The 25,016-nt window shown below is 50.5% G+C and overlaps 3 protein-coding genes across 7 annotated transcripts in view; 1 reads left to right on the forward strand and 2 right to left on the reverse strand.

Annotated features, from left to right (window-relative positions):
* PAK4 (p21 (RAC1) activated kinase 4) overlaps nucleotides 1–12,791 on the reverse strand; it is a 34,787-nt gene extending 21,996 nt beyond the window's left edge. The window contains exon 1 of one of the 3 annotated variants that reach the window (XM_039361963.1): nucleotides 12,616–12,791. The gene's annotated coding sequence lies outside the window, so the exon portion shown is untranslated. Of the gene's footprint in view, nucleotides 1–887; nucleotides 1,259–1,548; nucleotides 1,752–12,615 lie in introns of those variants that run through there. The other 2 variants (XM_039361964.1, XM_039361966.1) reach the window with 2 other exon arrangements.
* An 810-nt stretch (nucleotides 12,792–13,601) lies between these two features.
* On the reverse strand, nucleotides 13,602–20,739 carry ACP7 (acid phosphatase 7, tartrate resistant (putative)). Of its 3 annotated transcripts, none has more exons than XM_039362148.1 (14): nucleotides 20,433–20,739; nucleotides 19,630–19,817; nucleotides 19,113–19,313; nucleotides 18,140–18,322; nucleotides 18,032–18,057; nucleotides 17,748–17,845; nucleotides 17,507–17,569; nucleotides 16,748–16,862; nucleotides 16,551–16,664; nucleotides 16,140–16,197; nucleotides 15,412–15,479; nucleotides 15,017–15,088; nucleotides 14,543–14,680; nucleotides 13,602–14,223 (listed from the first exon to the last, which is right to left on the reverse strand). In XM_039362148.1, the coding sequence occupies exons 1-14, from the start codon at nucleotides 20,705–20,707 to the stop codon at nucleotides 14,146–14,148; spliced, it is 1,677 nt and encodes a 558-aa protein (XP_039218082.1). In that variant the 5' UTR covers nucleotides 20,708–20,739; the 3' UTR covers nucleotides 13,602–14,145. The 3 variants fall into 3 exon arrangements, with proteins under 3 accessions (XP_039218082.1, XP_039218083.1, XP_039218084.1); XM_039362149.1 differs by lacking the exon at nucleotides 20,433–20,739 and adding an exon at nucleotides 20,080–20,400; XM_039362150.1 differs by lacking the exon at nucleotides 20,433–20,739 and adding an exon at nucleotides 20,033–20,221.
* An 11-nt stretch (nucleotides 20,740–20,750) lies between these two features.
* FBXO27 (F-box protein 27) lies at nucleotides 20,751–24,897 on the forward strand. Its single transcript, XM_039362165.1, has 5 exons — nucleotides 20,751–21,201; nucleotides 21,497–21,620; nucleotides 22,021–22,116; nucleotides 22,736–22,874; nucleotides 24,058–24,897. The coding sequence occupies exons 1-5, from the start codon at nucleotides 20,778–20,780 to the stop codon at nucleotides 24,256–24,258; spliced, it is 984 nt and encodes a 327-aa protein (XP_039218099.1). The 5' UTR covers nucleotides 20,751–20,777; the 3' UTR covers nucleotides 24,259–24,897.
* Nucleotides 24,898–25,016: the final 119 nt, after the last annotated feature.

A 25,016-nucleotide genomic window follows, 5' to 3' on the forward strand; every position in this document is an offset into this window, starting at 1 on the left:
TTTTATGACTCGTGGACTTCAACTCCCAGAATTCCTGAGCCAGCACAGCTGGCTCAGGAATTCTGGGAATTGAAGTCCACGAGTCATAAAAGAGCCAAGGTTGACTACCCCTGGTCTATACTATTTCCCAACTATGCTTACAAGCACACAGCCAAATTCTTCCACAACTACCTCCAGTGTCTTCAACTTGAGTCAGCAAACGTTTTGGAGGGGAGATCCACTCTGCTATGATTTGTAAACTAATGGCTTGCTGAGCACAGTTCCCAGCATGCTCCATTTGGGAGAGTCTACTATGAATGCATTCCAGCTGTTTCAAAAGCTCAGCTTCCAGAGAGATCTCCGCTAAAAAAAAAAAGGCTGAATTTCAGAAACAAATTGGATTATTATGACAGGATCTTTAAGCTGCCGGGGATTTATCTGTAATTGCTTTATAAGCTGCTTCACTGTAAAAGATCAGTTGTGATTTTTTTTAAAGGAAATTCAAAACTCCAGGAACACATCACCCATTCAGTCAGTACAACTCATTCTAAATCTTAAAGATAAGCAGGTTTTTTAAGACCGCAGCATGAAGGCCCCGCTGGCCCAGATGGCACAAAACGTAAGCAAAACAAATCAATTTATGTATCAAACAAAGTCAGAAACAAAACAAACCACATGGTGGCTTAGTGAAATGTGCAAGCCAGACCACAGATGCTACTCAACTTTATTAAGCCCTCTGCTTATCGGCAGCCTCAACTAACAGCCAATAGGAACAAATAGCCACACAGCCACCTAGGAAATGTCTTGATCAGGAGTTTTCCTGATCTGGGAAGGAGGGAAGAAGCAGGATCTGGTCCTTCCTCCTCAGCCAGGTCTCCCTCCTCTTGATCAACTTCTTTGTTCCTTACCTCTACAGCCCCTTCCTCAAATTTTCTCATCACCATCTTGCACCTGTGATATATTGATGACAGTCTGGGTAACTGCAGAGGCAGACAGGGTCCCTGCTGCCCACCAGCTTTCATTCTCCTGGCAATTCAGCGAAGAAGACCGAAGTTCTCACTCAAAGGCCAGCACCCCCCTCTGCCCACTCTGGGTCCCCAAAGGCAGATGAAGGAAGCCCTAATTACACTTTAACTCTTTGTTCCTGCTCTTCTGTTCCCTCCCATTCTCAGAACTCCACTTTTAGGAGCCACTTTAAGAGGCACAAAGAGATAAACCCCAGATAAGAAGCAGGAGCTGTTTTAAGAGAGTCTTTTGCCCTCCAGAGTATTTAGGGGGACAGATTTCTGCAGACGGTAAAGTTCAGTTGACGTGACATCTACACCAAAAGAAGGGCGTGCCCTCTGCCCGTGCCCCCAGTGCCTAAGGAGAGCCACGCTGGGCCTTCCAAAGGGCGGCAGCGCAGCCAATCCCAGCCCAGGGCCCTCCTATTCTTAAAGAGAAGGCTGGAGGCGGAAGTGGGGGGGGGGAAGAACGGGGCAAAGGGGAAGAGCCCCCACTTTGGGAAGACCTCCCCCTACCAGGCTGCGTGGGGGAAGGGGAGCAACTGGGGGCCACCCATTCACTCACCTCTTGCATCGCTGCACTTCCTGCAAAGCCAACTCCCTGGGGGCTGGGGGGGCAGAAGGGAGAGGCAGGGGGAAGTCTCCCCCCTCCTGAAGAGAAACCAGCCTGCTTCTCTGCTCTGAGTCAGCTGGCTTGACTGAGCAACAGATCCTCAACCCAGGCAGGGACGCTCCTTCCCTTCCTCCCCTGCCTTGCAACCCCAAAGCCCGGCCCACAACGGCCTGCTTGGCGAGGGGAAAAGAGCGCCCCCGGTGGCTGAAGAGCGCAGGCACACTCAGAGAGGAGGAGAGCCCCAGGTTGCCAGTTCAGGCTGAATTTGCTCAGACAGGGAACATCTGGGGCGCAGGTACCTTTTGGAATATGGTCATGTGTAATTACGGCTTCCACACATGCTCAAAAGTTCCTGTTACTCCACTACAGACGTGACAGAAGCCGCCTCTCATTTCCGTGTAGAGCCCTTGTTTTTTCACCCGCTGTTATTTTGCAAAGGAAAAGCTACCACCGTTTCCTGCAAACCGATTGCCCCCAACTGCCTTGCTTCCCACCATCCCATCTCAAGAAAGCACACACACACACACAAACACACACAGAGAGAGAGTTTTAAAGTCTCTCCCCCCCCCCACACACACACAGAAGCACACAAACGACACTCCTTGCCTGTGACGTAGGCTCTGATGAAACCAGGACTCTGGACCCTGCTTCCCCCGGAGTCTCGGTTTCACTTGTCCGGAAGTCCACTCCAGCGGCACAAAGAGCCCTCGGGCCCATCAGAGGCCACGGAGGGAGCGGGGAGCGGTTCCCAGATTCAACAATAGCAGAGAGAAAACTCCCCAAGGCAGAGTTTAGCGAGGGGAGCCTCATCCTCCAAGGGAAAAGTTCCCATTTTATCTTGACACAGACTTGTGCATCTCCCGCACTTTCATCCAGAATATAATCTAACACACAGTCGAAATTTCAGAATGGTCTCAGTTTCTATTTCAGAGCAAGATGACAGGAGATTCCTGAAATATGACCAAAAAGAGTAAGAAAGTATAATAAAAAAAAACAACCAGTATTCTTTTAAATTAAACTGTCTTACTCTCTTTAATGATATTTAGATTATACTAAATATAGAAAACAATGCTTTATCATATGTGGAATTGTCTTTAACAAAACACATTTTTAATATTTAATATTATTTTGGCAGTCTTTTCAGAATAGACACAATTCAGTGGATTCCAGTCTGAAAGGAATAAAACTGCGCCAAAGCCTGAAGGGGGAAGGGGCAGGGGGTCTCCCAATTTCTTCCTCCTGGGGCTTGTTGTGCATTCTCTTCTGCTAGTGGACAGCCAAGCCCCAAAAGAGTTTTAAAAGTCTGCCCCTTCCCCAGCACCCCCCCTCCCTCATAAGTCTGGTTTCTTTGTGATAGTTTTCCTGGAGAGTTTTGCTACCTCCAGTGATCCCGGCAGAAAAAGGTTAAAAAGCCGTCACGCCGACTCCCGAGATTTCAGCCTGCAGCCAATGAGGCGGCAGTGTTTGAAACCAAAACAGCCAATGGGCAGCAGCTGATGGTTACCCATCAAAGAGGGGAGGAGGAGGAGGGGGATTAGGGGAAGGACAACTGTGGCCAGGTCCCAGAAGAGGGAGAGCAGGCAGCCAAGTGGGCTGGATCCTCGCAAAGGTGCAATTCCAGGTGACAATTCCAGCTGACCAGGGGTCGTGTGGGCATCCCAGAAGGCAGGAATCTAATCTAGAAGCTTCTTGGATGAGAAGCAAAACATATTCCAAGGAAAAACCAAGGAAGTCCAGTTGCTTCTTGAAAAAGCACCTTTGGGACAACCACGACCGGGTGATGGAGACTCTCCAGAGACATTCGCCCTAAAATAGGCAGTCCAGAGGGCAGGGGACAAGTTGCTTAAAGGCCCAGGCCAAGCTGTCCTTCCCCCTCTGCCCAGGCAGCCCAAAGGGCCTGCCCCCCTCCCCTTTAAAAGAAGCCAGTCCTCCCAGGAAAAGCTCAGCCTGGAGGCGAGAACAGTTTTTCACAGGTTACCAATCACTTCAGCATGACTTGACCCCAGAACACCAGGGCTAAATCACCAGAGATAACTGGAAGTTCTGGGCAAGGATTTTTGTACAAATCTAGTCTCTTTAAATTATGAAGGCTATGATTTTCCAGGAATCGTATTCATTTCAGTCCGAAAATTGGTTAAATTAGTTCTTTAACAGCACAGGCGAAAAAAGACCCAAGGTCCTGGCTGCCCTGCAAAACAGCAGAAGTGACAAAACATCTATAAAATATTTGCAAAGAGAGTCACCTTGTGGCGAGATGGGCGGCAAATACATTTAATAAAATAGATGAATAAAATCCTGGGAATTGATTAATTATCAGCTGTTGATTTCCCCGGCTTCTGTTTTGTAGCCAAGATCTGTCTGCTAACCCATAATTGCCCCAAAGAAAGGAACACCCTCCAAAAAACTCCTGCACATCACCCTGTCCAAAATGGTAACTCAGCTTTCTGGAGGATTCAGTTCTGAGAGTTGACGTCCACTCATCTTCAAGTGGCTAAGGTTGGGAAACACTGTATTTGGGGGATAACTTTTACTTCAGCCCCCATTCAAAACCATCCAGAGTCAGACAGACAAAATATTTCACCTCTATCTCCCCCTGTAAATGGCAGTGCCATCCCCAATGGCAGAGAGGTCAAAGTATTAAAGCAGTCACAAAGCAGCTGAAAATTCCTCTTCACTTGCTGATAATCCAGCGGCCTCCAAAAAGAATTTGAGGTAATGATGAAGATAATGCAATCGGGCAGCCGAGCTAGCATTAATTGTCTTTTTAAAAGTCTATCTGTATATTCGAGGACCGTGCCCAGGAAAGCCCAGGATAAAGGTCCACTTCTCCTGCCTGCCTGCCTCCCTCCCAGGGAGGATTCTGTCCTCAAAAAGATATTAGCCAGATCGCTACACTTTTCAAAGCTTTTAATATGACTGTGAAACGGAACCTATATTTTCTCTTGCTATTTGATAGTATTTCATCAATCATAGAAGCAAAGACACGTCCTTTTTCCCCACGTTATTCACAGACCTCCTAAGAAGGATGTACTTTCAAGCAATTTCCCTGCCTGCTTTGCTGTACAACAGTGTTTCCCAAACTTGACAATTTTAAGGCATGAGGACTTCAACTCCCAGAATTCCACAGCCAGCAACGCTGGCTGTGGAATTCTGGGAGTTGAAGTCCACATGCCTTAAAATTGTCAAGTTTGGGAAACACTGCTGTACAATCATCGCTTCTAGTGGGCCAGCCCTATTATAGCCAGTCAAACACGATGGTGGTCAAGGTGGACATCTGCATAGCAAGCTTGATTCTAACGTAAAAATAAAACGGAGTCAAGGAAATACCTCTGAACTCAAGCTCTGGGTTTTCACAAGTTGTATTGTTATTTGTGTCTCCATCAACTACCTTTTCCATGCCGGCTGAAGAATTCTGGGAGTTGAAGTCCACAAGTCTTAAAGTTGCCAAGTTTGGAGGCCCCTGCTCCATTAGGTAAAGCAAGGGAGAACAGGGTATGTTTCAAACAGGAATGTGATTCTAACCATTTTGAAACATAAAACCCATCATCCATTTGTGGACCCTTTTCTGGAAGGTCTCAAAACCCCTCCTGAAAAGCCTACCTGCCAATAATTAATTTAAAATACAAGTGAAAGTGATATAACCAAGACCATCCTTTCCTTACTTTTCAGTCTTTTCAAGACATACACAGAATTCTCATGCACACAATTCTCCAAAGGCTCTTTTTTTGGGGGGGGGGGAAGGGTGTCTACAGTTTACAAGAGCTGTAAAGCCTGTTTACTTCACAGCTTTTTAAAAGATTCTGTCCTCCTTAAGACCATGACTGAAATCCAATTTATATTTATCCTTGTAGAATTATTTCCATGCACTTCCTGGTTTCCTCCATGTCCTTAATTTTATGCAGCCTCCATCCATGCCTCCCTGTTTCTAAGTAGCCCCCTGAAATATGGGTGAGGGGAAAGCAGCCAGAGGCCAGGAGAAGCTAAGAGATTAAAAACTGCCCCCCCCCCAGCAGAGAGTGAAGCTTTGCAGATCTTCCTAATCAACTTCGCTCCTTATCACAAAGATATACTTGACAGCCACAAGTGCTCCTGGCATGAAGCATCACAACCACCGCAGCCCCTTTCACACAGCCTCCCTTCGTTGTGCAGGGGTCAACCCCGGCATGCCATCCTTCCACATGATGGGGCAGGAGGAGAGGTCAGGCCTGGGGATGGCTACCACTGCTAGAGCTACACCCTTCATATAAAATCCCTCCAGCAGCTTTCCTCAAAGCCCCCAGCTCAATCCCTCTTCGTCTCCATCCTCATCTGATCCAGAAAGCCAGCTCCACTAAAGGTGCCGGGGCCGCTGGGAAATAATAAAGCAGCCACAGAAAGAATCAGGAAACCACTTCACAGGAAGTGCAAACAAACAGCACAGATCGGAGACACGCTGCACACTCAGGCACTTCTCACGTCCAGGCACCCTCCTGCCTTCAACTCTCCCTGCACCTCCCTTCCCTGGGAGGGCAAAATGGGCCATCGGCACCCACCCGGCCAAGCTGCAGGAAACTAGTCGCCCTGGCAGATGCAAGCAGGCCTGGTTAATTTGGCTGCAGGCAGTGCCTGGAGAAGATGGCCCCAGAGAGAGAGAGGGGATAAAGCAGGCATGCCAGGAATGCAGAGGGATCCAAGACACACATCTCCAGATTTCCCCAGTTGAGAACATGAAAGGCACAGACACACCGGCTGGAGTGAGCAACATTTTTTAAGGCTTCACCCACTCGTCCCACAGAGCTTGTACCCCTGTAGCCCAGAGTTCCATTTCCTCAGCCGATAGGTCCCAATTCCGGAAATGGAACCAAGAATTCCAACAGAAAAGAATAAGTAAGCCGCTCACATCTGTATCGCACCCCAAGCGGTGACTGGCACACAGCCCATATCACGGCAGTGGCACAACTGAGGTGGTGGAGAAATAGACTTAAGACCAGTGGCCCATTTAGTCCAGTTCGCCTTAAACTGACCAAGAGGAGCTGAGGTTTCAGGCAGTGGCCTCCCCAAAAACCCCAACACTGATCCCGACCACCTTCACTCTCTGCCCCCGAGGAGGAGGCCTCCGTCTCCTCCAAAGCTATTTCGGCCAAGATCTGACTAGGGAGGTCCTCAGAAATCGCCAGGTGCCGCCTTAAACCCAAATGAAAAGAGGCACCCTTAAATGCAGCTCAACCGCAGGAAGGAGTCTCAGCCTGCTGCCCCCCAAAATGTTCTGAAGCTTTCCAGGGTCCTCCGCAGATCGCTTAGGCCCCTCAAAAGCTGCACCCAGGTTGGGCCTTTCAGACCAGCGTCCTCCCCCAGTTTTTACACAAACCTCCCAGTTGAGAGTCATCCTGTCAAAGGGCTGGTGGCAGCAGCAACATGGCTTTGCCAAATAATTACTCTGGTGGTAATTAAACTGCAAGCTAACTGAGCAAGACCCTTAATTACTTCTTTACATCATTACTAGAATTACAGAGTATTCTCTCCCCTAAACACACATGTGGGATGATGGGGTGGGTGGAAGAGAAGCAAAATGGGACAGAACTCACCGCCTTGCTGCTAATTTTCATTAGCAGGGAGCAGAGCCATTACTTAAAATTGTTTAAGCAGGCTTTACTTTGTCCCAGGAGAAGCTCCCGCTGTTATTAATGAACTTTTCACTCAGCAGCCGTGGCACCAGTCCAGCTCCAATGGGCACCTGCACCTGAGAAGTGCCAGCTCACTAGTCGCTCCCTTGGTAAAGCAGGTGCAAAGAGACGGAAGGCCCACCTTGCTGTCTGCTCCTCTTCACTTCTCCCAAGGACGCAGCTTCCCTTCTTAACCAGTTCATGGACTGTTCGCAACAGGGTGGGGAATGATGGCCCTTTTATGACCTGTGGACTTCAGCTCCCACAATTCCTGAGCCAGCGAGGTTCCCAAGCATTTTGTCCTCTGCTCCTTCCAGGCAGTGACCCAAAAGGCCACTCGGGCATGCACCTGCCAACATGTTTGACATATAGGCAAAAAAAATCTAAAATGCCACCTATCCCCTGAATGGCATAACCAAGAGGCAGAGGCCATTGAGACTTCTGTCACACATCAGTCTACATTTGAATTTGATTGGGGGCTAAGATTTTTTTTTATAAAAAAAGTTCTTTTTTTGAACTGATGTTTCAAGGAGGAAGCCCAGTATTTTAGATGCAATAAAAATTCTAGCAGCATTATCCCAAGCCTGCAGCCCCTAGAACAAAGTATCTTTTTCTTATGCCTGAGGCTTAGTTCCAAATATATCACTATAGATATATAGGAGGAGCAGGCAATTTTATTCCTTTCCATGCTCTACAAATTGTCAAATTTTGAACAGTAAGACTCTGCAAAAAAAAAAGAAAAAAGAAAAAAAAGAAAGAAAAAAAGAGAGAGAGAGAGACTCTCCACTCAGGCTTAAAATACCTTTTGTTTCTCTCTCCCACTCAGGCTTTAACTTTTTTTCATACAAGGGAGAAAAATTGAGAAGCTTCGGAAAGATGTGAAAACATTGGCACATACAATACAGCGTCACATTTCTCCATCAGTTTGTTTTCTGACATCTATCATGAGGATTTTTCCTCAATAAACTAAGCTCTCTTCTCCTATTTCACTTCTGTTGGTAATATAGAGCCCGAGAGAACAAGAGGGGCACTGGATGTAGTTTCACAATTGAAGAATTAAGAGGGCAGCAGGCAGAAATGACTCCCCTACCTGGAACCTCTCCAGATGGATTAGATTGCCATTCCTGCAATCTTTTAGCCAGCAGTCTGGGGATCATCAAAGCTGAAGTTAAATCTACCTCAATTGCAGTTCCATTAAATGCTCCTTCTTGGATCAGCCTTATATTGTCCCTTTTTAAAGTTCCCTGCAGTCAAATTTGTTCAATCCAGAATGCCAATCATTGTAGCCAACGTATTACTATCATACATGTGGAAATAACACACAGTGTATCTCAAAACACACCTACGTGCAAAAATTACCTGTCCCCTCCAATTTAACAACAACAAAAAAACACCTTAATGTCAATCTACAATTTCTACTATTTGCCCCTGCTTTTATATACAACTGTATATTATTTTTAAAGCCTACAATCCAGGGGTGTCAAACTTGCAACGTCACGTGACGTGTTACGATGCATCACGGCTTTTTTCCCACTGGCGGCAATGGGGTGAGCGCAGTTTTGGCATGACACATCTGGCCTATTTGACACCCCTGCTATAATCAGAAATAGTCTTAGGTTTTTGATTTAGGTAATATTATTATTATAAAATAAACAGGAGTGGTGGATTTATTTAAACAGAAGAGAGCAGTGTTTCTCAACCTTGGCAGTTTGAAGATGTATGTACTTCAACTCCCAGTATTCCCTAGCTAGCACAGCTGGGGATTCTGGGAGTTCTCAACCTTGGCAATTTGAAGACATGTGGACTTCAGCCTGCAAGGTTGAGAAACACTGGAACAGAGAACTAATAGTTATTGAAATAATTTTTTTGCATTAATATTTGACTTTATTTAGGGCACAAATAATTGTATGCCCCTTAGCAGGCATACTTCCTTGCTTACTTTCTCATTAATTGAAAAAGCCCCAACATCACATTCTGCCATTCAGAGGGAATGGCTTTGACTGCCTTGCATATATCAGACTCTTCCCAGGATTTGGAATAAGGCAGCAAGAAAGCTCCTGCTTGCCATCTTCTGGCTGGCCCAAAAGGGAAGATTTGTAAAAACAATTTCTAGTCTTTGTAGAGAAATGCAAAACAAAGGCATTTAGAAAATACTTCAGGGAAAAAAATATTTTGTAATCCAAGGCAAAACATCTGGTAATATTTGACATACCCCATGTAGGTATATCTGTCTCACCACTGAATTATGCTCCAGAGTGTTTCTCAAATTCTCACCCACAAGACTCAAAGAGCAATATATTTAGGCAACTAACAGGTCTGCTCTGTTATCAGAAGTTGAGCACTTTTTAAGGCCATAGCTTGGATTAACTAATGTTTTCAATGGCAAAAGAAAAGTATATCCTTCTTGGCTTTCAGAATGTCCTATATTGACATTTTCATCCTGGAAGCATTTTTCCAGGCTATGAAAATGGGGTCTCTTAACCATCACGCTCCCCAAATCTGAACCTGAAGATTTCTGGAAAAATCTCCTTTGAAACAAGTTTGACTACTGGGCCAAGAATTCTAATTCTTTTGTAAAAAATGAAGCAACATGTTTCTAACAAAACAAACAGGAAAGAACTGTTATTTCTAAGAGAAACAAATAAAGTGCCCACTGAGCGTTCTTCCGTCTATAAATGCAGTAAGCACAAGCTGGCAACGGTACCGCCTGCCTCCTCTCAAAACATTCCAAATATAGTAACTGGTTAATCTTCTGCTTCTTTGGCTTTCTTTTCCTTGTTTCCTTGAAGAAAGATCCTGGTTTCTTTTGAAGTGATTCCAAGTTTGTAATGGGACAAGAATCATCTCATCAAAATAAGGACAACAACCAGAGACCAGTTTTCAGACAGACTGCTCATTTTCTGAAACATTTTGAAGGGTTTCTGAGTCTATCAGTAAATCAATTATCTTGGGATACAAACCTCTGCATTCACGTTGTTTTTGGTGACATAAATCAGAGGCATAAATCAGAGGCGGAAAGTGCTGAGAAACAAGACGAAACTTGTCTTTATACGGATCTTTATAAACAAAATGCCTGAATCACCTTGTATATAATAAGAAAAAAAATGGTATCGGCCTCTTTGAGCATAGAATTCAAAACAATTTCACAAACAAACATCAGTATATGACCAAAATATCCCAGAATTCCTTATACAGAAGTTGCAATCACAACCTCAGACAAACGATCCTTAAATATGAAAGTGAGCCTGCACTAATATACCACACTAATATATGGAGCTTTTGCTGATATATGGAGCCTACACCAATGTAAGGAGCAGGGTGTGTCCCACTTACAGGTGTCAAAATCTTACTCTGGGCTCATCCTGAAACAGATCACCTCCGCCATTCATGTTCTAAATTTTCCAAGACTTTTATCTGCCAGAGCATTCTCAGATCTAGAAAAAATTACTTTAAACAGCCAGCAGAGCCTTCAACAAAATGCTGCAAAGATTCAAAGATTCAGACAGGTCTTTTTCTGGGATAGAATAGTTTATGCAAGACCAAATACCAGCTAGCTACACCCCATAATCACATTAGTAGAGGGGGTTTTTTTGCACACTTAACGCTTGTAAAGTGTAGAAGTTGAGCTTCTCCAGTTTACAGTTTATAAATATGAGAGATTCACTTCAAACCTGTGAGCCAAAAGTAAATTCTTGAAAGAGGCTTACAAGCTGATGATCTTATCAGCTGGCTTAAAGCTAAAGGGGCGGTGGGGGACATTTTGTAAAACCACGCTTAGCTCACCTAGAATCAAAGGAACTGGTCTACTCCCCCACCCCCAATTATCCACCTGTGAAAATTTGAATACAGAATAACTGAGCTGGAAGGGACCTTGGAGGTCTTCTAGTCCAACCCCTGCAACAAGCAGGAAACCCTATACCAGGGGTGTCAAACTGCTGGCCCACAGGCCAGTTGCATCATAGGGAGGCCACGCCCACCCAGCTCTGGCAACGCAAAAAAAGTCACAATATATTGTGACACATCACGTGACGCGGCGAGTTTGACACCCGTGCCCTAGACTATTTCACACAAATCCTTGTCCAAGGTCTTCTTAAAGACCCCCCCGTGTTGGAGCACCCACAAGTTCTGAAGGCAAGTTGTTCCACTGGTTAATTGTTCTAAATATCAGGAAATTTCTCCTTAGTTCTAGGTTTGATATCTCTTTGATAATCTTCCAGCGCTTATTTCTTGTCCTGCCTTCAGGTGCTTTGGAAAATAGGTTGACCTCCTCTTTGTGGCAGCCCCTCAAATATTGTCATGCCACCCCAGTCGTTCTTTTCACTAGACTAGACATACCCAATTCCTGCAACCATTTAATTATTTAAATTTAAATAATGTGAATTCATAGTGTACGCCATCTTACTCCCAGTGGACAGTTTATAAACCGTTGATTTAAAAAAATAAAACAAAAATGGCAGAAATGACAACCAAAAAAGAAAACACAAGGAGGGTTTCCACCACCCTCGTTCAAGGCCCAGAGAGCGGCTGAAGCAAAGCCCGGCTGAGGGAAGGGAAGCCCTGAACCTGCCTGGGACATCTGGGTGAGAAAAGTTGGCTCTACAGGAATTCTCAGGTGAGGGGAAAAGGCACAACCACCTGCCCGGCTCGCCTCCCTCCATGCCGCACCTGGTCAGAGGCAATACATGTAATCCTCGACTTAAGACCGCAACTTAGCTCAACATTTCTGTTGCTAAGCAAGACAACTATTTTGAGTTTTGCCCCGTATTACAACCTTCCCTGCCACAGTTGTTAAGGGAATCACTGCAGATGTTAAGTTTGCAACACAGTTGTTGAGCGAATCAGTCTTCCTCATCAACTCTGCTGGTCAGAAGGTCGCAAAAGGGGATCACGTGACCCTGGGACATTGACCATCATAAGTACGAGTCAGTGGCCCATGTGACCACGAATGGATGCTGCAATGGCCATAAGTGTGAAAAATGGCTATAAGTCATTTTTGACAGGACAGCTGTAACGTAGAATGGTCACTAAACGAATGGTTCTAAGTCTAGGACTACCTGCACCAAAAAGCCCAAATTTCTTCAAGGCCCTCTGGAGGCTTCACACCCAAGGATAAAGCCCCCCAAGGATAATAGCCAGGCGAGGCTTCCCAGGGCGGTTTGCACAGCTCGGGCATCTCCGCGTGGTCCCCCATCCATCCCCTGCCTTTTAACCTGTGCCAAACGTGAGGGGGGGCTGACCCAGCCGACGAGGCCCCATTGCCCCCCACAAAGGAGCGCCTGCTTCGGCCGAGCCTGCGGGAGGCCCCTAAAGGAGACCTGAGGCGAGGGGCTGCCCCGCCGAAGGACCCCCCCAACCGCCCACCGCTGCGCTCGCTCACCCGTTTGCTGGCCCGCCTCCCCCTAGGTGGCGCCGCCGGTCGGTGTTCAACAGCTTCCGCTGCCTTCACCGCCGCCGCCGCACAGGCCGGTCCCGGTGCGGTTCACGAGCAGGACCACGACAACGACGACGCCATTTTGGGAGCCGGCCAAGTCGCGGCCGGGCAACATCCGGGGACAAGCGCCTCCCCGTCGCTTGGCGACAGAGTGCCCCGCCCCTCGAGGAGGCCGGAAGGAGGGTTCGCTCTTGATTAGGCAACGCCGGGCCGGAGAGCGCTCTAGGAGGCTGCCTGCTATTGGCCGAGAGGGAGAGGGGCGGAGCGGGAGAGGACGAATGGCTGCGCGTGAAAAGGCGCTTCGAGGTTCTTTCGCCGTTTTGCTACGGTCGCGGCTCCCGGGGAATTCTGGGAGTTGAAGTCCGCAAGTCTTACCGTTCCCAAGGTTGGCGAGGCCTGGGGTAGACTGCCGCGGGAGGGGAGGCTCGATTACTTGGGCGGTAGCCACCGCTGAGCCCAGCCGTCACCCTCGGTGCGGCCCGATCCTGCAGAACGTCCCGGGTCCCAATGGCAAAGGAGCCCTCCCGGCAATTCCCAGAGGTAAAACGGGCGTCTCCCGCCCAGCTGGCCCGGTCTGTTAGACAGCAACGGAAGAAGTTTGGCCTGGCTCCTTCCCGCTCTTGTCAGCCTCCAGCTCTCCGCGTGGTCTCCCATCCGATCACCAAGGACACACACACACACACACACACACACACACACACACACACACACACACACACACACACACACAGCCCCGAGCCTTTGCAAGGTTTTTTAAGAAATGCCCATTTGTGTATTTTACTCAGGCTGTGCCCTGCTAGCCTGCCCTGCTCCTTCTGCCAATTACCTTTTTCCATTAAGAACCACTACTGATTGTCCAAAATGCAAATTCTATCCTACCAGTACGTTAATCCAGGCAGAAATTTATAAAAATAACCATCTGAAAAGTCTGGTTTAAAAATAAATTACTTTTATTCAAGTAATTACAGAATTAGGTGAAAAAAATCAAGCTGTGTTGTTTGTCTTTAATGCTACAGTAAAGACCAGCATCCCATAAATTTGTGGATACCCATAACTCCTTATTGCCCTGGGCCAGTCTGCCATCTCCAGAGCTTTGGGCTACAATCCATGATTTGCCATTAGCAGACAGAAAACCAATTCCTAGCGATGTTTAGGGACAGTCTGCACTAAGGACATGAAACATCATTTCTCTCTCAAGCTAACCCTAAATTCAGGAAGGGCAGACAGATAAGTGCAGGGAGTCATCAAGAGGGCAGCTGCAGCCACATCACTGAAGCTCCCGCTTTTTCTCCATGAGTCAAGGTCTCCATCTTGACTCTTTGACCCCCTCTGTAGCCGGGGTCACATTTGGGATCATGCAAACTGCTTCACATTTGGGCCCGAGAACACGGGGCCAGTTTGCAGTTGAAGCTGCTGGAGCTCAGAAGGTGAGATCCTGGCCAGCTGTCTGGGCCAGAAGGGCGCTGCGACTCCTTCTCAGACCTTCCGGCGCAGGTCAATGCCGGGGCCAGGCCGATCTTTAACCAGCCAAATCTTATCCACGACCTTCCCATTCTGGAAACCAAAAGCAAAGGGTCAAGCCTGGAGGAATCTCTGGAAAAGGAGATGGGATCTGACAACACTAAGTCTGGCTACCACAGAGGAAGGGGAGAGGGGTCTTGCCACCCTGAGCACTGCTTGAAGCATCTCCCGTGCAAGGCTTGTGGCTGCAGCTCAAGACCAGCTCGGACGGGATAAGGCTGCTGGTCAGCCAGGTACGAGACTCAGGAAATTCATATCCCAAACACCTGGGGATGAGCTGTTCCCAACAGGAAGCTCAAGCCAGGCAGAGCAATGGTGAGAATCCAATATTTGGGGCTGCTGAAGCTCCCACCTGGTCATCCGAGACCTGCTCCAGCCAGAGGTGGGTCTTGTTGACGATCTGCATGCGGGCGTAGCCGTAGTCCTCGACCCGCAGAGCACTCCATTCTCGCGGGTCTGGGATGAAGGGGTCCAGCCGCTCTACGCAACCCTGGGGGGGAGGAGATCGATGGGCCTGTGGCTCTGCCTCTGAGTGCCAGCCAGCCCAGAGTGCCAGCCGTAAGGCCGGCCCTCCCCTTCCCCTCCCCTGGGCTCTCTCCACCCTGTGCTCCCACATACAGGTAGGTAGTCCTCGACTTAATGACCACAATTGAGCCCCAAATTTCTGCTGTTAAGTGAGTTTTGCCCCATTTTATGACATCTCTCTACTCCCACTTCACCAAACACTCCACAGGAAGAAGGCAGCTTCTTAGGAAAAGAACTCTGTATACGCTCAGAGATGCACCATTGTTAGTTCACATTTAATGCTGCCTATTTGCAAACGTACAGCCGATCCAGTGATGATGTGGACGGGGACGCTGGGATTGGTATAGGGGGCTGTAGTGCTCCCATTGTAAACCTGAATGAGGAACGAGAAGGAAGAAGGGAGAGAAAGAATAAATTGCGACACTGGGGGCCAGACCTGCCCCTCTGCCCGGAGACGGTGGGGCCACTTCTCTGCATTGGGGCCCCCTGCGGACTGGGGCTGCTTGGTCCCTCTTGCTGCCTTCTGGCTCTAAGGGTCTAAAATCAGGGAAGCCCTCTGGCCCACCCCAGGGAGTTGGGACCCAAGGGGCTGCAGGCCAGCTCAGAAGGCAAAGAATTCAGCTGCTGCCCTGGGCAGTGGAGGAGGAAGGCAGCCCATTCTGACGCCCCCCTCCCCCCCCAAAAAGCTGGCCTCACCTTGTAGTCGTAGAGGGGCCAGAGCCGTTCATAGGAATGCTCGTGAGCCCACAGCATCAAATCTACCCCTGGAGAAAGAGAAGCAATGAGGGAAGGGGGAGTCAGGGCAGGAAGGGGAACCTCGGGGGGGGGGCTTGCATTATGGTGTAGCCCTTCTTCCTGCTGGCTTCCTCTCCATGCTGGGCAGCAAAGGCAGATCCTGTCCACCTGCAGCCTCAGAAGCTGCCCGTCCTTAGCGAATTGTGCACGGAAGGACGGGGCTCACCTTGTCAAGACGGCAGTTGCAACTGCGTGATCAAAGCTTCGCCCTTTTTTACACGTAGCTCTCGATTTACAACCACAATTGAGCCCAAAATGGGTTTTGCCCCATTTTACGACCTTTCTTGCCATAGTTGTTAACTGAATCAGTGTGGTTGATAACTGAGTAACACGGTTGCTAATCTGGCTTCTCCCCATCGACTTTGCCTGTCAGGTCACAAAAGGGAATCGATCGTGTGACCCCGGGACACGGCAGGCGCCGTAAATATGAACCAGTTGCCAAGCGTCTCAGTTTTGCTCACGTGACCACGGGTATGCTGCAGCAGTTGTAAGTGTGAAAAACGGTCCTAAGTCACTTTTTTCAGTGCTATTGTAACTTTGAACGGTCACTAAATGGACCATTGTAAGTCGAGGACCACCTGGGTACGTTCATTCGGCCGCAGAGTGCAGGTGCTGCTGGGAAGACTCACCATACTTGAAGAAAAGATCCTCCAGCCCGTAACGGTCCGGCTTCAGCCCTTTGCGAACCTGGGAAGGCGAGAAGCCCTTAAGCCAGACTGAGCGCTGCCTCCTCCTCCTCCTGCCCGTCCCGCTCCAGCTGCCCACATCTGCCCAGCCTTCGCGGCTTTATTTTACAACGGAGCACCGTTGACTTCCGCCTTATCCTCCTGGCTGAAAGGGTCGGGGCCCAGGCCCAGGTGAGGCTGGCCCACTGGCAGCACAGAGAGACTCCCCAATGTCTGTGAGCTGCCTGGGGTCAGCTAAATGTGAAGTTGGGCAGCCAGATAAATTTGCTTAGTAAAACCAACAAACGTTTCGGCCACTTCCTGTTTTCTCAGGAAAGCCAGGGGCTCAGGCCGGCTTCTCCCTGGCCTACTTACGATGCTCTCGTACTGGGTGCAGTCGTCCTTGTCGTTGTTGGAGCAGTACATGGGCCGGTGCCCCATGGTGATAATCCAGGGACGCTCCCCACGCCGTGCAGGCCGGTTTGCCTCCTGCCCCCAAGAGGAACAAAGCCAGAGGTTCGTGTGTGCCTGGCATAAACTGGCTCTGCCCACCCAAACCGGGTCCAGCCTACCTGGAGATCCCTCTCCAGCCACTGGAACTGCTTGGCCACCAGCTGCTCCCCGTAGTCCAGGTAGAAATACACCTCTGTGGAGAAGGCAATGAGGTGAGCAGGGCCCACATCCCAGCTGAGAAGGAAGCAAAATAGGCAGCCACTAAGAGCAGGAGGACAAGCAGGAAAAAGGAGCCCCCCCCCCCCCAAAGGTGAGGAGACATCTCCATGGGAGTCCCAAGGCCCAGGCCCTCCACTCAGATTTGCCTCAGGTGCCATTAGAACCAGACAGGGAATCTGATGGAGCAGGGGAGGTGATGCATTGGGGACAGGGAGAGCCAGAAACTTCAGCTGGAGATGCTGGGGGGGGGGGCTTTGGATCAGGAATTGTGTCTCAGCCTCCCTACAGAGTAGCTGCGTGTAGGACAAGGAATAGCAAAACTTAGGGCAGAGTTAAAAGAGGCATCAGCTGAGAATCCCTACATAGCCACAAGCAAACTAAGTCCAATCTGCCTTGAATTCCGTGGACCCTTATCTAACTCCAAGCAGGTGCTAACCATTGATTGAGAAGGTTCCTGTGCAAAGGCTTTTAGCAATAAAGCAGTTTAATTGGACCTTCGTGGGTGAACCGATCTTGTGTGACTGACATTAATACTATAGCCATACAAGGCAGGAGCACCTCCAGGCCTCCTTCTTCCCCCATGAAAGCAACTGGAGGGCTGGGAAGGAAGAGGGTTTCAGCTGTCTTGCCCTTGTGCCCCTTGCAGCCCAGGGACGCACCTGTACCAGAGGCTCTCGGTGTCTCCAGGCATGCTGAAGCGGGACCGGTAGTTGGAGAAATTGCTGCAAGGGAGAGGGAGGGAGAAGGCTGAAGGGTGGGCAGGCACAAACACGGTGCCCTCTCCCTTCCTTCTGCAGACCTCATGATGCCACCCAGCAAACCCTGGACATCAAGGCTATAATGCTCCCCACCCGGAAAGATACAGCTAGGCTACCAGAGCCAGCCTGCAGCCCCACTCACTACTTCTCCTCGTGGTTTCCCGGGCAAGTCATATATGGCACAAAGGCAGCCACTGCCTCGATTTTCCGCATGAAGGCGTCTCCAACGGTGGCGTTGTCCTGCAGGGGCAGAACAGACAGGTTGGAATCAGGCCAGTGCCCAGGGGCAGAGTTCTCCCACCCCTGCCCGCCATGGGCACATCCATGCGGCCCTCTTGGAACGGCCTCACTGGGTCCGGCCTTGGGACTGAGTTTTCAAGCCACGCGTCTTCCTTTTCATCCCAGAGGTGCTCCCAGATGTCTTACCGAGTGCAGGTCGTAGGCAAAATCTCCTGGGGGGGGAAGAGGGTCACCATCAAAGGTCACATGGTCAAAGGAAGGGAAGAGGGAAGAGCTGGACACCACTCAGCCTACCTATGTGAAGCACAGCGTCGTACCAGCCCTGCTGAACCTCCCTCTGCAACCGGGGCAAGGACTGAGGGTTTTCCAGGCCCATGTCTCCAAAAAGGGCAAATCGGGGGCTCCAGCTGCTGCCGTTCAGCAATGCCCGGAAGCCATAGGGCCGGCTCCAGCCCCACGGGCTCCCACAGCGATAGACTGCAAGGAGAGAGAAGCAGAGGGAGGTCTCCAGACCCAAAGCCGGACCAGGCAGCCCGGCCCTTTCGATTGCTGACCCTTGCGTGCTCCGCAGCAGCCTCCTCTCCTTCACCCACTGCGCCAATGGGGGTCTCCAGCCCTTGGGGTCCCAACCAGGACTTTGGGGCCCCTGGCATTTCAGGATCCAGGGACACCCTGGGCAGTTCTCTGCAGAGCACCACAGGAAAGGGGCTTGCAAGGAGGTAGGCCAGCTCCTTCCCACCTGGGGGCTTTGGCACTCTGCCTCCAAGAGTTGCTGCTTCAAGAAATATTTTGCATATTTCTCCAACAGGCTTTGAGGAAGTGAAGTCTCCTCCATCAAGCCAGAGGCAGTTCAGGAGGTTGGCCAGGCAGAAAAATAAAGCACTAAGGAAACGGAAGGCCTGAGAGAGACTTGGGCTATGGGTGGCAGCTGGACGCCTCCTCCTCTCTCATGAGAGCATGCTGTGGCTTCTAGGGTATAGGTTGTCCTTGACATATGACTACAATTGAGCCCAAAATTTCTGTTGCTGAGACATTGTCAAGTGAATTTGCCCTATTTTATGACCTTTCTTGCCGACAGTTCTTAAGTGAATCACTGAAGTTGTTAAGTGAATCTGGCCTCCCCATTGACTTTGATGGTTAGACGGTCGCAAAAGGGGATCATGTGACCGCCTATATGGACCATGCAGCCCCTGAGGTGCTGCCCCAGGCAGAGGCAGGCATGCTCTCTGCGGTGCCCTGCCAAGAACGAGATGCCCCAAGCCCTTACGGTAGTTCTGTCCTGGAAGAAGGCCGTGGAGGGTGACTCGATGGATGAACATGGCGCGGCCCAGGCTGCCGCCATCCACAAAGCGTGTCGCATTTCCGCTGGCCCTGTGAGGGAGGTCCTTCCCTGGAGCCTTGCCAAAGACTACAAGGGACTCGGCTAGGTCAAAGGTCGTCCAGGTGACCACCATGGAAGTGGGGTCTCCTGCAGCAAAAGCACCAAGGTAAGGATCGTTCATGGAGGGGAAAATGGCTCCTTCTTTACAGAAAGTGGCAAAGGAAAAAAGCCAGGTGGATAAATATGCAAAGCAAAGGTCTTCCTTCCTACACAAGAAGTTGGTAACCGAGTTAGCAAAGAACAGCACTAAGCAGGCTCCAACCAAGTCCAGGTTTAAGTTAAGTTAAAGGTTAATGCGCACTGGATATTGAATCCCACTGTGCCCAGGCGGGCTCGCAGCCCACCACCCACGACCTGCACTTCAGCACACCTGAAGGAAGGCCATCCCCTCCCCAAAGCTCACCTGGATAAGACAGGTGCACCTGCTCGGGCTGGACGGGCCCCTCGCACCGCAGCTGGGGCATCCACAGGCAGAGGAAGCCCAGCAGACGCGCCCCTCGCCTCATGCTCATGCCCGGAGCTTCGCTCCGGCCGTCAACGGCCCCGCCGAGCAAGCGATGGCCGCCCAGAGTCACGTCAGGCCTGGCCGCCCTGCAAGTCACAAGATGCGGTGTTGCAATCCGTCCCCGCTCCAGTTCTGGGAAGGGGCGCTCCAAGGGCTACCAACGCCCTCAGACCCCGCATGGGGCTCGGGACGGGGGCTCTCCCATCCACCCCCAGGGTCTGGAACCGGGCGAAGCTCGGAGGTCGCCCGCCCTAATCGCGCCCCTCCGCATCGCTTTAGGGACCCCGCCGCGCAACAGCACCCGAGGCTGCCCAAAGCTCGGCGCGGGAACGAGCCGCCCTCGCCCACCAGACGGGCTGCCCGTCGCCCGGCTGGAGCGGCCTGGAAGCGCGGAGGAGCCGGCGGCTCAGAACAGCCCCTCCCGCGAAGGCCGAGCCGGGCGGGCAGGCTCCAAACCTGGGCACCCGGACAGCAGCTGCCGGGCGGGCGGGCCTTGGGGGAGAAGCCACAAGGGCATTCTGGGAGTTGAAGTCCATTCAGCTGGAAGTGGCCAAGTTTGAGAAACTGTATCAGAGGAGCCGGAGGCACAACCTGGCGTCGGCTGGACACGGCGGAGCCACTTCAGGACAGCAGCGGACCGTCCCGGGGCTCGGCATCCCCGTCCAGACGCCGCACCCTCGTTCGCGGAGGACATCGCTTACCCGGGGGAGGGAGAGGGTCTGCCTTCTTTCGGGGACCTGCAAGACACCGCAACCGGGGACACGGAGCCTTCTGGCGAGAGTCGTCGGTCCGAGTAGCGCAGCGGGCGCAGAACGCGGAGACCCCGCAGCAGCGACCAGCAGAACCCTGTGCAGGTCGGGCACAGGGACCCGGCGGGATCCGAAAAACTGCGTCGCCTCTCCCGCCGGGGGTTTCCACGAAGGAGGCCGGGATTCATTGGCCAGCCGCTGTCCAATCGCGCCTCGGCCCAGACCATCCACCAATGAGAGCGCCGCGGGCCGCGCTAGCGGGAGGAATCGCCGCGGAGCGAGCTGAAAGAACCGGAAATGCCTAGACGGGGTGTCCCGGGAAGGAAGCGCGGGCGCCGCCCCGGAGCTCGGCCCGGGAGCGCGATGGGCGCCGCGACGGCCCGGGCCAGGGAGCAGAAGATGGCGGAGGAAGAGGCGCACCGGGCTGTCGGAAGCCTCGCCGGGCTGCCCCCGCCGGACTGGGCGCGGCTGCCCAACGAAGTGCTGGCGCTGATCCTGAGCTGGCTGCCGCCCGAGATGCTGGCCACGCGCTGCCGGCTGGTCTGCCGGTCTTGGAGGGACCTGGTGGACGGGCCGGCCGCCTGGCAGCTGCAGTGGCGGAGGGAGCCCTCGATGCGCGCAGCCCTGGAGGCCGTCGGCCGCTTTCCCCGCCTGGACTGGAGCCGCCTGGGCGTCCTGCGGCCGCTGGGCAGGAACCTCATCCGAAACCCCTGCGGGACAGGTAAGCAGCCCGGCCGCCCCGTCGCTCGGAGGAGGAGGCAGGAGGCGGCCCTAGCTGCATCTCGGGCGCCGCTCCCCTCCCTTCTGGGCTTCCCCGGGGGGGCTCGCTTTGCTTGCGGGTTGCCGCTTCGGGGTCGGTCGGTGCTCCGCAGGCTCCCTTCCTTTGGAGTCGCCTCGACGGCAGCGTCTCGCCCAGCACGTGCTGCTCCTGAAGTCGCTGTAGCCAGCTGGGAAGCGAGCAGAAAGAAGGTGCCAAGCTTTGCTTTGCCTCCAAAAGCCTCGCTCTGTGCCTGTAGAGCAGTTCCAACATTGGACTGTCAAATGCGAGTTTCCTGAATGGAATGACGGGTGGAACGTGGAAGCCAATCGGGCCCCCCTGGAAGACGCCGAGGCCCAGACCTGCTTTGCCTCCTCCTTTCGGTGAGTCCTGGGTTTCCCCTTTTCTGGGTCGCTTGGGAAGAATCCTGTGGAGGTTTCCCATCAGTATGGACATCATCCTCTGCTTCAGGTAGTTCTTGACTTAAGGCCACAGTCGGGCCCAACATTTCTTATTGCCCTTCCTGATGCCTAATTCAAGGTCACAGTAGACGTTTTCTTTTTGCGCCCTGATAGAGAAGCATCTGCGGTTACGCAGAATTGAACTCTCAACATTCCAAAGAGAGGCGAGCGTCTTTACCACTAGGCCACCAGACCAGACAAGCGGTTATAAGTTGAGGACTACCTGTATTTCAGGGCTTTGCGTTATCGAGTGAACTCTGGCTCCAGGTCAGACGGGCCTTTCACCTCTGCCTCTCTTCTCCACCCTCTTTTCTCAATCAAGGTGGTGTCAGAAGGAGCAGGTGATCGATTTGCTGAAGGAGGGTTTCTGGCAGGATCTGCTGGACACTTACCAGCCTGATATTGTCGTCACTGACTGGTGAGTGTTGTTCCCTCCTGGCTCCTTGGGTGCCTGAAGAGAGAGAAACGGCACAGGGCTCCTTGGTCCTCAGGTGACACTATCTGAATTGTCTAGTCTAATAAAGACTAGGGGTGACACGCTAGCAATGCTCCAGTATTCAAAGGGCTTTCACAAAGAAGAGAGAGTCAAGCTATTCTCCATAGCAGCCAAAGGCAGGACTAGAAGCAACAGATGGAAACTTATCAAGGAGAGAAACAACCTAGAACTAAGGAGAAATTTCCTAACAGTGAGAACAATTAACCAGTGGAACTACCTGCCTCCAGAAGTTGTGGGTGCTCCAACACTGGAGGCTTTTAAGAAGAGATTGGACAACTATTTGTCCAGAAGAGTATGGGGTCTCCTGCTAGAAGATGGGTTAGATTAGATGACCTCCAAGTTTCCTTCCAACTTAGTTATTCGGTCTTCCCATTTCAGAGCAAAGGAGGAACATCGGTATGTGTGGTCAGATGGAGTGTCCAAAGCCTGGACAGGCAGGTTGCTATTGTGGACATTGAACACCCACAGGAGGTTTTCAGTGCTTCTGGTTGTCCATGCTTGTCACTTAAGCTTTGTCATTTCATCTCCCTGATTCTTGCAGGTGGGGTGGCTGTCAGGACTGCGGCTGTGTATATGAGCTCTCTGTTGCCCTCTTGGCAGCTAATAAAAGAAAGAAGATTGATCTTTTTGAAGCCAAACCAGATCCCATCCCTAACGGGAATGATGCCTCCTACCACAAGGTGCTGCTTGCCACGTTGGCTTCAACTCTCTCTTGAATGTCACTGCCCTTGGGCTGATTGCTGTTTTCTTCCTCTTTTTCCCTTTCTCCTTGTCTTACACACATTTTACTAAGTTCTGGGAATTAAAGCGTCTTAAAATAAAATAGCCAGGAAAGAAGAATATAGATTTTGTATGTAGGGGTTGCACAAATAGGGTTTTTTAAAAAAGAAAAACCAAGCCAACAGTAGCAACATTCAAGCAGAATCAATTAAAATGTTCATAGGTATTATACTACAGGTAGTCCTCGATTTAATTATTAAACCATTCATTTAATAATTGTTTGAAGTTACAACAGCACTGAAAAACTGACGTGACCATTTTTCACTTATGACAGTTGCAGCATCCTCACGGTCACATAATCAAAATTCAGGCATTTGGTAACAAGCACTTCATCTTGACAGTTAAGCTGTCCCAGGGTCACGTGATTCCCCTTTTACGACCTTCCCAGCTGTTTTTGACACGCAAAGTCAATGGGGGAAACTAGATTTGTTTAATGACTGCATGATTCACTTTACAACTGCAGTGATTCTTCTAACAACTGTGACAAAAAGGCAGCAAAATGGGGCAAAAGTCACTTAACAACTGCCTCACTTAGCAATGGAAATTTTGAGCTCAGTTGAGGTCGTACATCGAGGACCAAGTAGACCTTAAAGCAGCTCAGAATCAGAAACTCCGTGTTCCTGGATGGGAGCCGGTGGCGCTTTAAGGAGCTTTTGCAACAAGTTCGCAGGCTACCCCAGTTTTCAGAAGGGCAGCACCCCAAAGTGCAAGTAACTGGATGAGATCATGTTAAATACAATGGCAATAAGATCGTAACAAATAAATAGCAACAGCACTTGGACTTATATACCGCTTCGAGGTACTTTACAGCCCTCTCTAAGTGGCTCACCGATGGAAGGCTGAGCCAACCTTGAGCCCCACCAGGATCGAACTCTCGGCAGTGGGCAGGGTGTGCCTGGAATGCTGCATTCTAGTCACTGTGCCATCACAGCTCCTGGTATGAATGATTAAAATTGTAAATAAGGTATTCTAAAAAATATCAATAAATGACAAATAAATGAAGAAGCTTCTGCTTCATAAAACTCTTTTCCTGAGTCCAAAAGATGGCTGAACCTCTGTCTCTTCCTTTCTCTGTCTCTCCAGGTAACCCACACGTTCAGGAGATACGGCCGCGGAGTCCGCTACGTACGCTTTAGACATAGAGGGAAAGACACACGGTTCTGGGCAGGGCACTACGGCGCCCGTGTGACAAACTCTTCTGTCGTAATCCAGTTTTCCTCAGAGTCTCCAGAATCCCTGGAACCCGGGCTCGCTTTCTCTCAATCTTCCCAGTTTTGTCTCTGAAATTCTTTTTCTGACCTGGCGAAAAATGAGTATGAGGAACCCCAGGGATATTCTTGAATATAATCGTAAAATAAACCATTGTTGGAAGGTTATCAATCATTCTTGCAGAATGCAATATATTCTAGGAACTTCAAGGAGGTCTGGAGGAAGGACGTAAATTGCTGATTTGAAAGCCGGGGTGAAGCTGACTTGCAAGGGGGGGGGCAGGATCGGAGTTCCTCTTCCTGCCCCCTTGCGCCCTCTGGGTTGGGGGTTTCCCTTCTGTTTGGATATGTGGCAACATCGCTTCATAGCAGCATCGGTCTACTTCAGGGGTATCCAACTCTGGTAGTTTTAAGACTTGTGGACCAACTTCCAGAATTCCACAGCCTGCTGTTCTACTGTTTCACTTCCTCTCAGTGCTGGTTGTCCACACTTACCAAAGCAAAAGTTACTATGTCAATATCTTTTTGCTTCAAGCAGGGGAAAATGTGCCCAGCCCGCCAAGCCAGAGGCTGTTAGCAAAACAATTTGTTTGGATGTAATCAGAAAGTCAAAGATAACCAGGGGAGAAGGGAAGAGTTAAGCGGATGCTTTGGGCGCAAAATTTCAGATCCGGCTTTTCTTCTCTGTGGCTTTAATAAAGTGTGCTTTCAATAACAGTGGATCTGAGAGCCTTTCTTTGAATCAAACACAAGGACAAAAAATATTCCCCAGTGTAGTTATGCAAGGAATTACACAAAGAACTTTAAGCTGTAAGCAGCCCTGCACTTAATGCC

The sequence above is a fragment of the Crotalus tigris genome, unplaced genomic scaffold (assembly GCF_016545835.1).
Source record: "Crotalus tigris isolate CLP2741 ecotype Arizona unplaced genomic scaffold, ASM1654583v1 scf7180000019364.2947544272:3078424, whole genome shotgun sequence".
NCBI classification, from domain to species: domain Eukaryota; kingdom Metazoa; phylum Chordata; class Lepidosauria; order Squamata; family Viperidae; genus Crotalus; species Crotalus tigris.

Coding starts and splice junctions, on each gene's coding strand:
- ACP7 (XM_039362148.1), bottom strand. CDS start 20,707: ATGGTCTGGGCCGAGGCGCGATTGGACAGCGGCTGGCCAATGAATCCC. Junction 18,058..18,139: donor CGACGCTGTGCTTCACATAG/GTAGGCTGAGTG, acceptor TTCCCCCCCCAG/GAGATTTTGCCTACGACCTG. Junction 14,681..15,016: donor ACATCATCACTGGATCGGCT/GTACGTTTGCAA, acceptor CCTCCCCCCCAG/GGTTGCGTAGAGCGGCTGGA.
- FBXO27 (XM_039362165.1), top strand. CDS start 20,778: ATGCCTAGACGGGGTGTCCCGGGAAGGAAGCGCGGGCGCCGCCCCGGA. Junction 21,202..21,496: donor CCGAAACCCCTGCGGGACAG/GTAAGCAGCCCG, acceptor CTGTGCCTGTAG/AGCAGTTCCAACATTGGACT. Junction 22,117..22,735: donor GATATTGTCGTCACTGACTG/GTGAGTGTTGTT, acceptor TGATTCTTGCAG/GTGGGGTGGCTGTCAGGACT.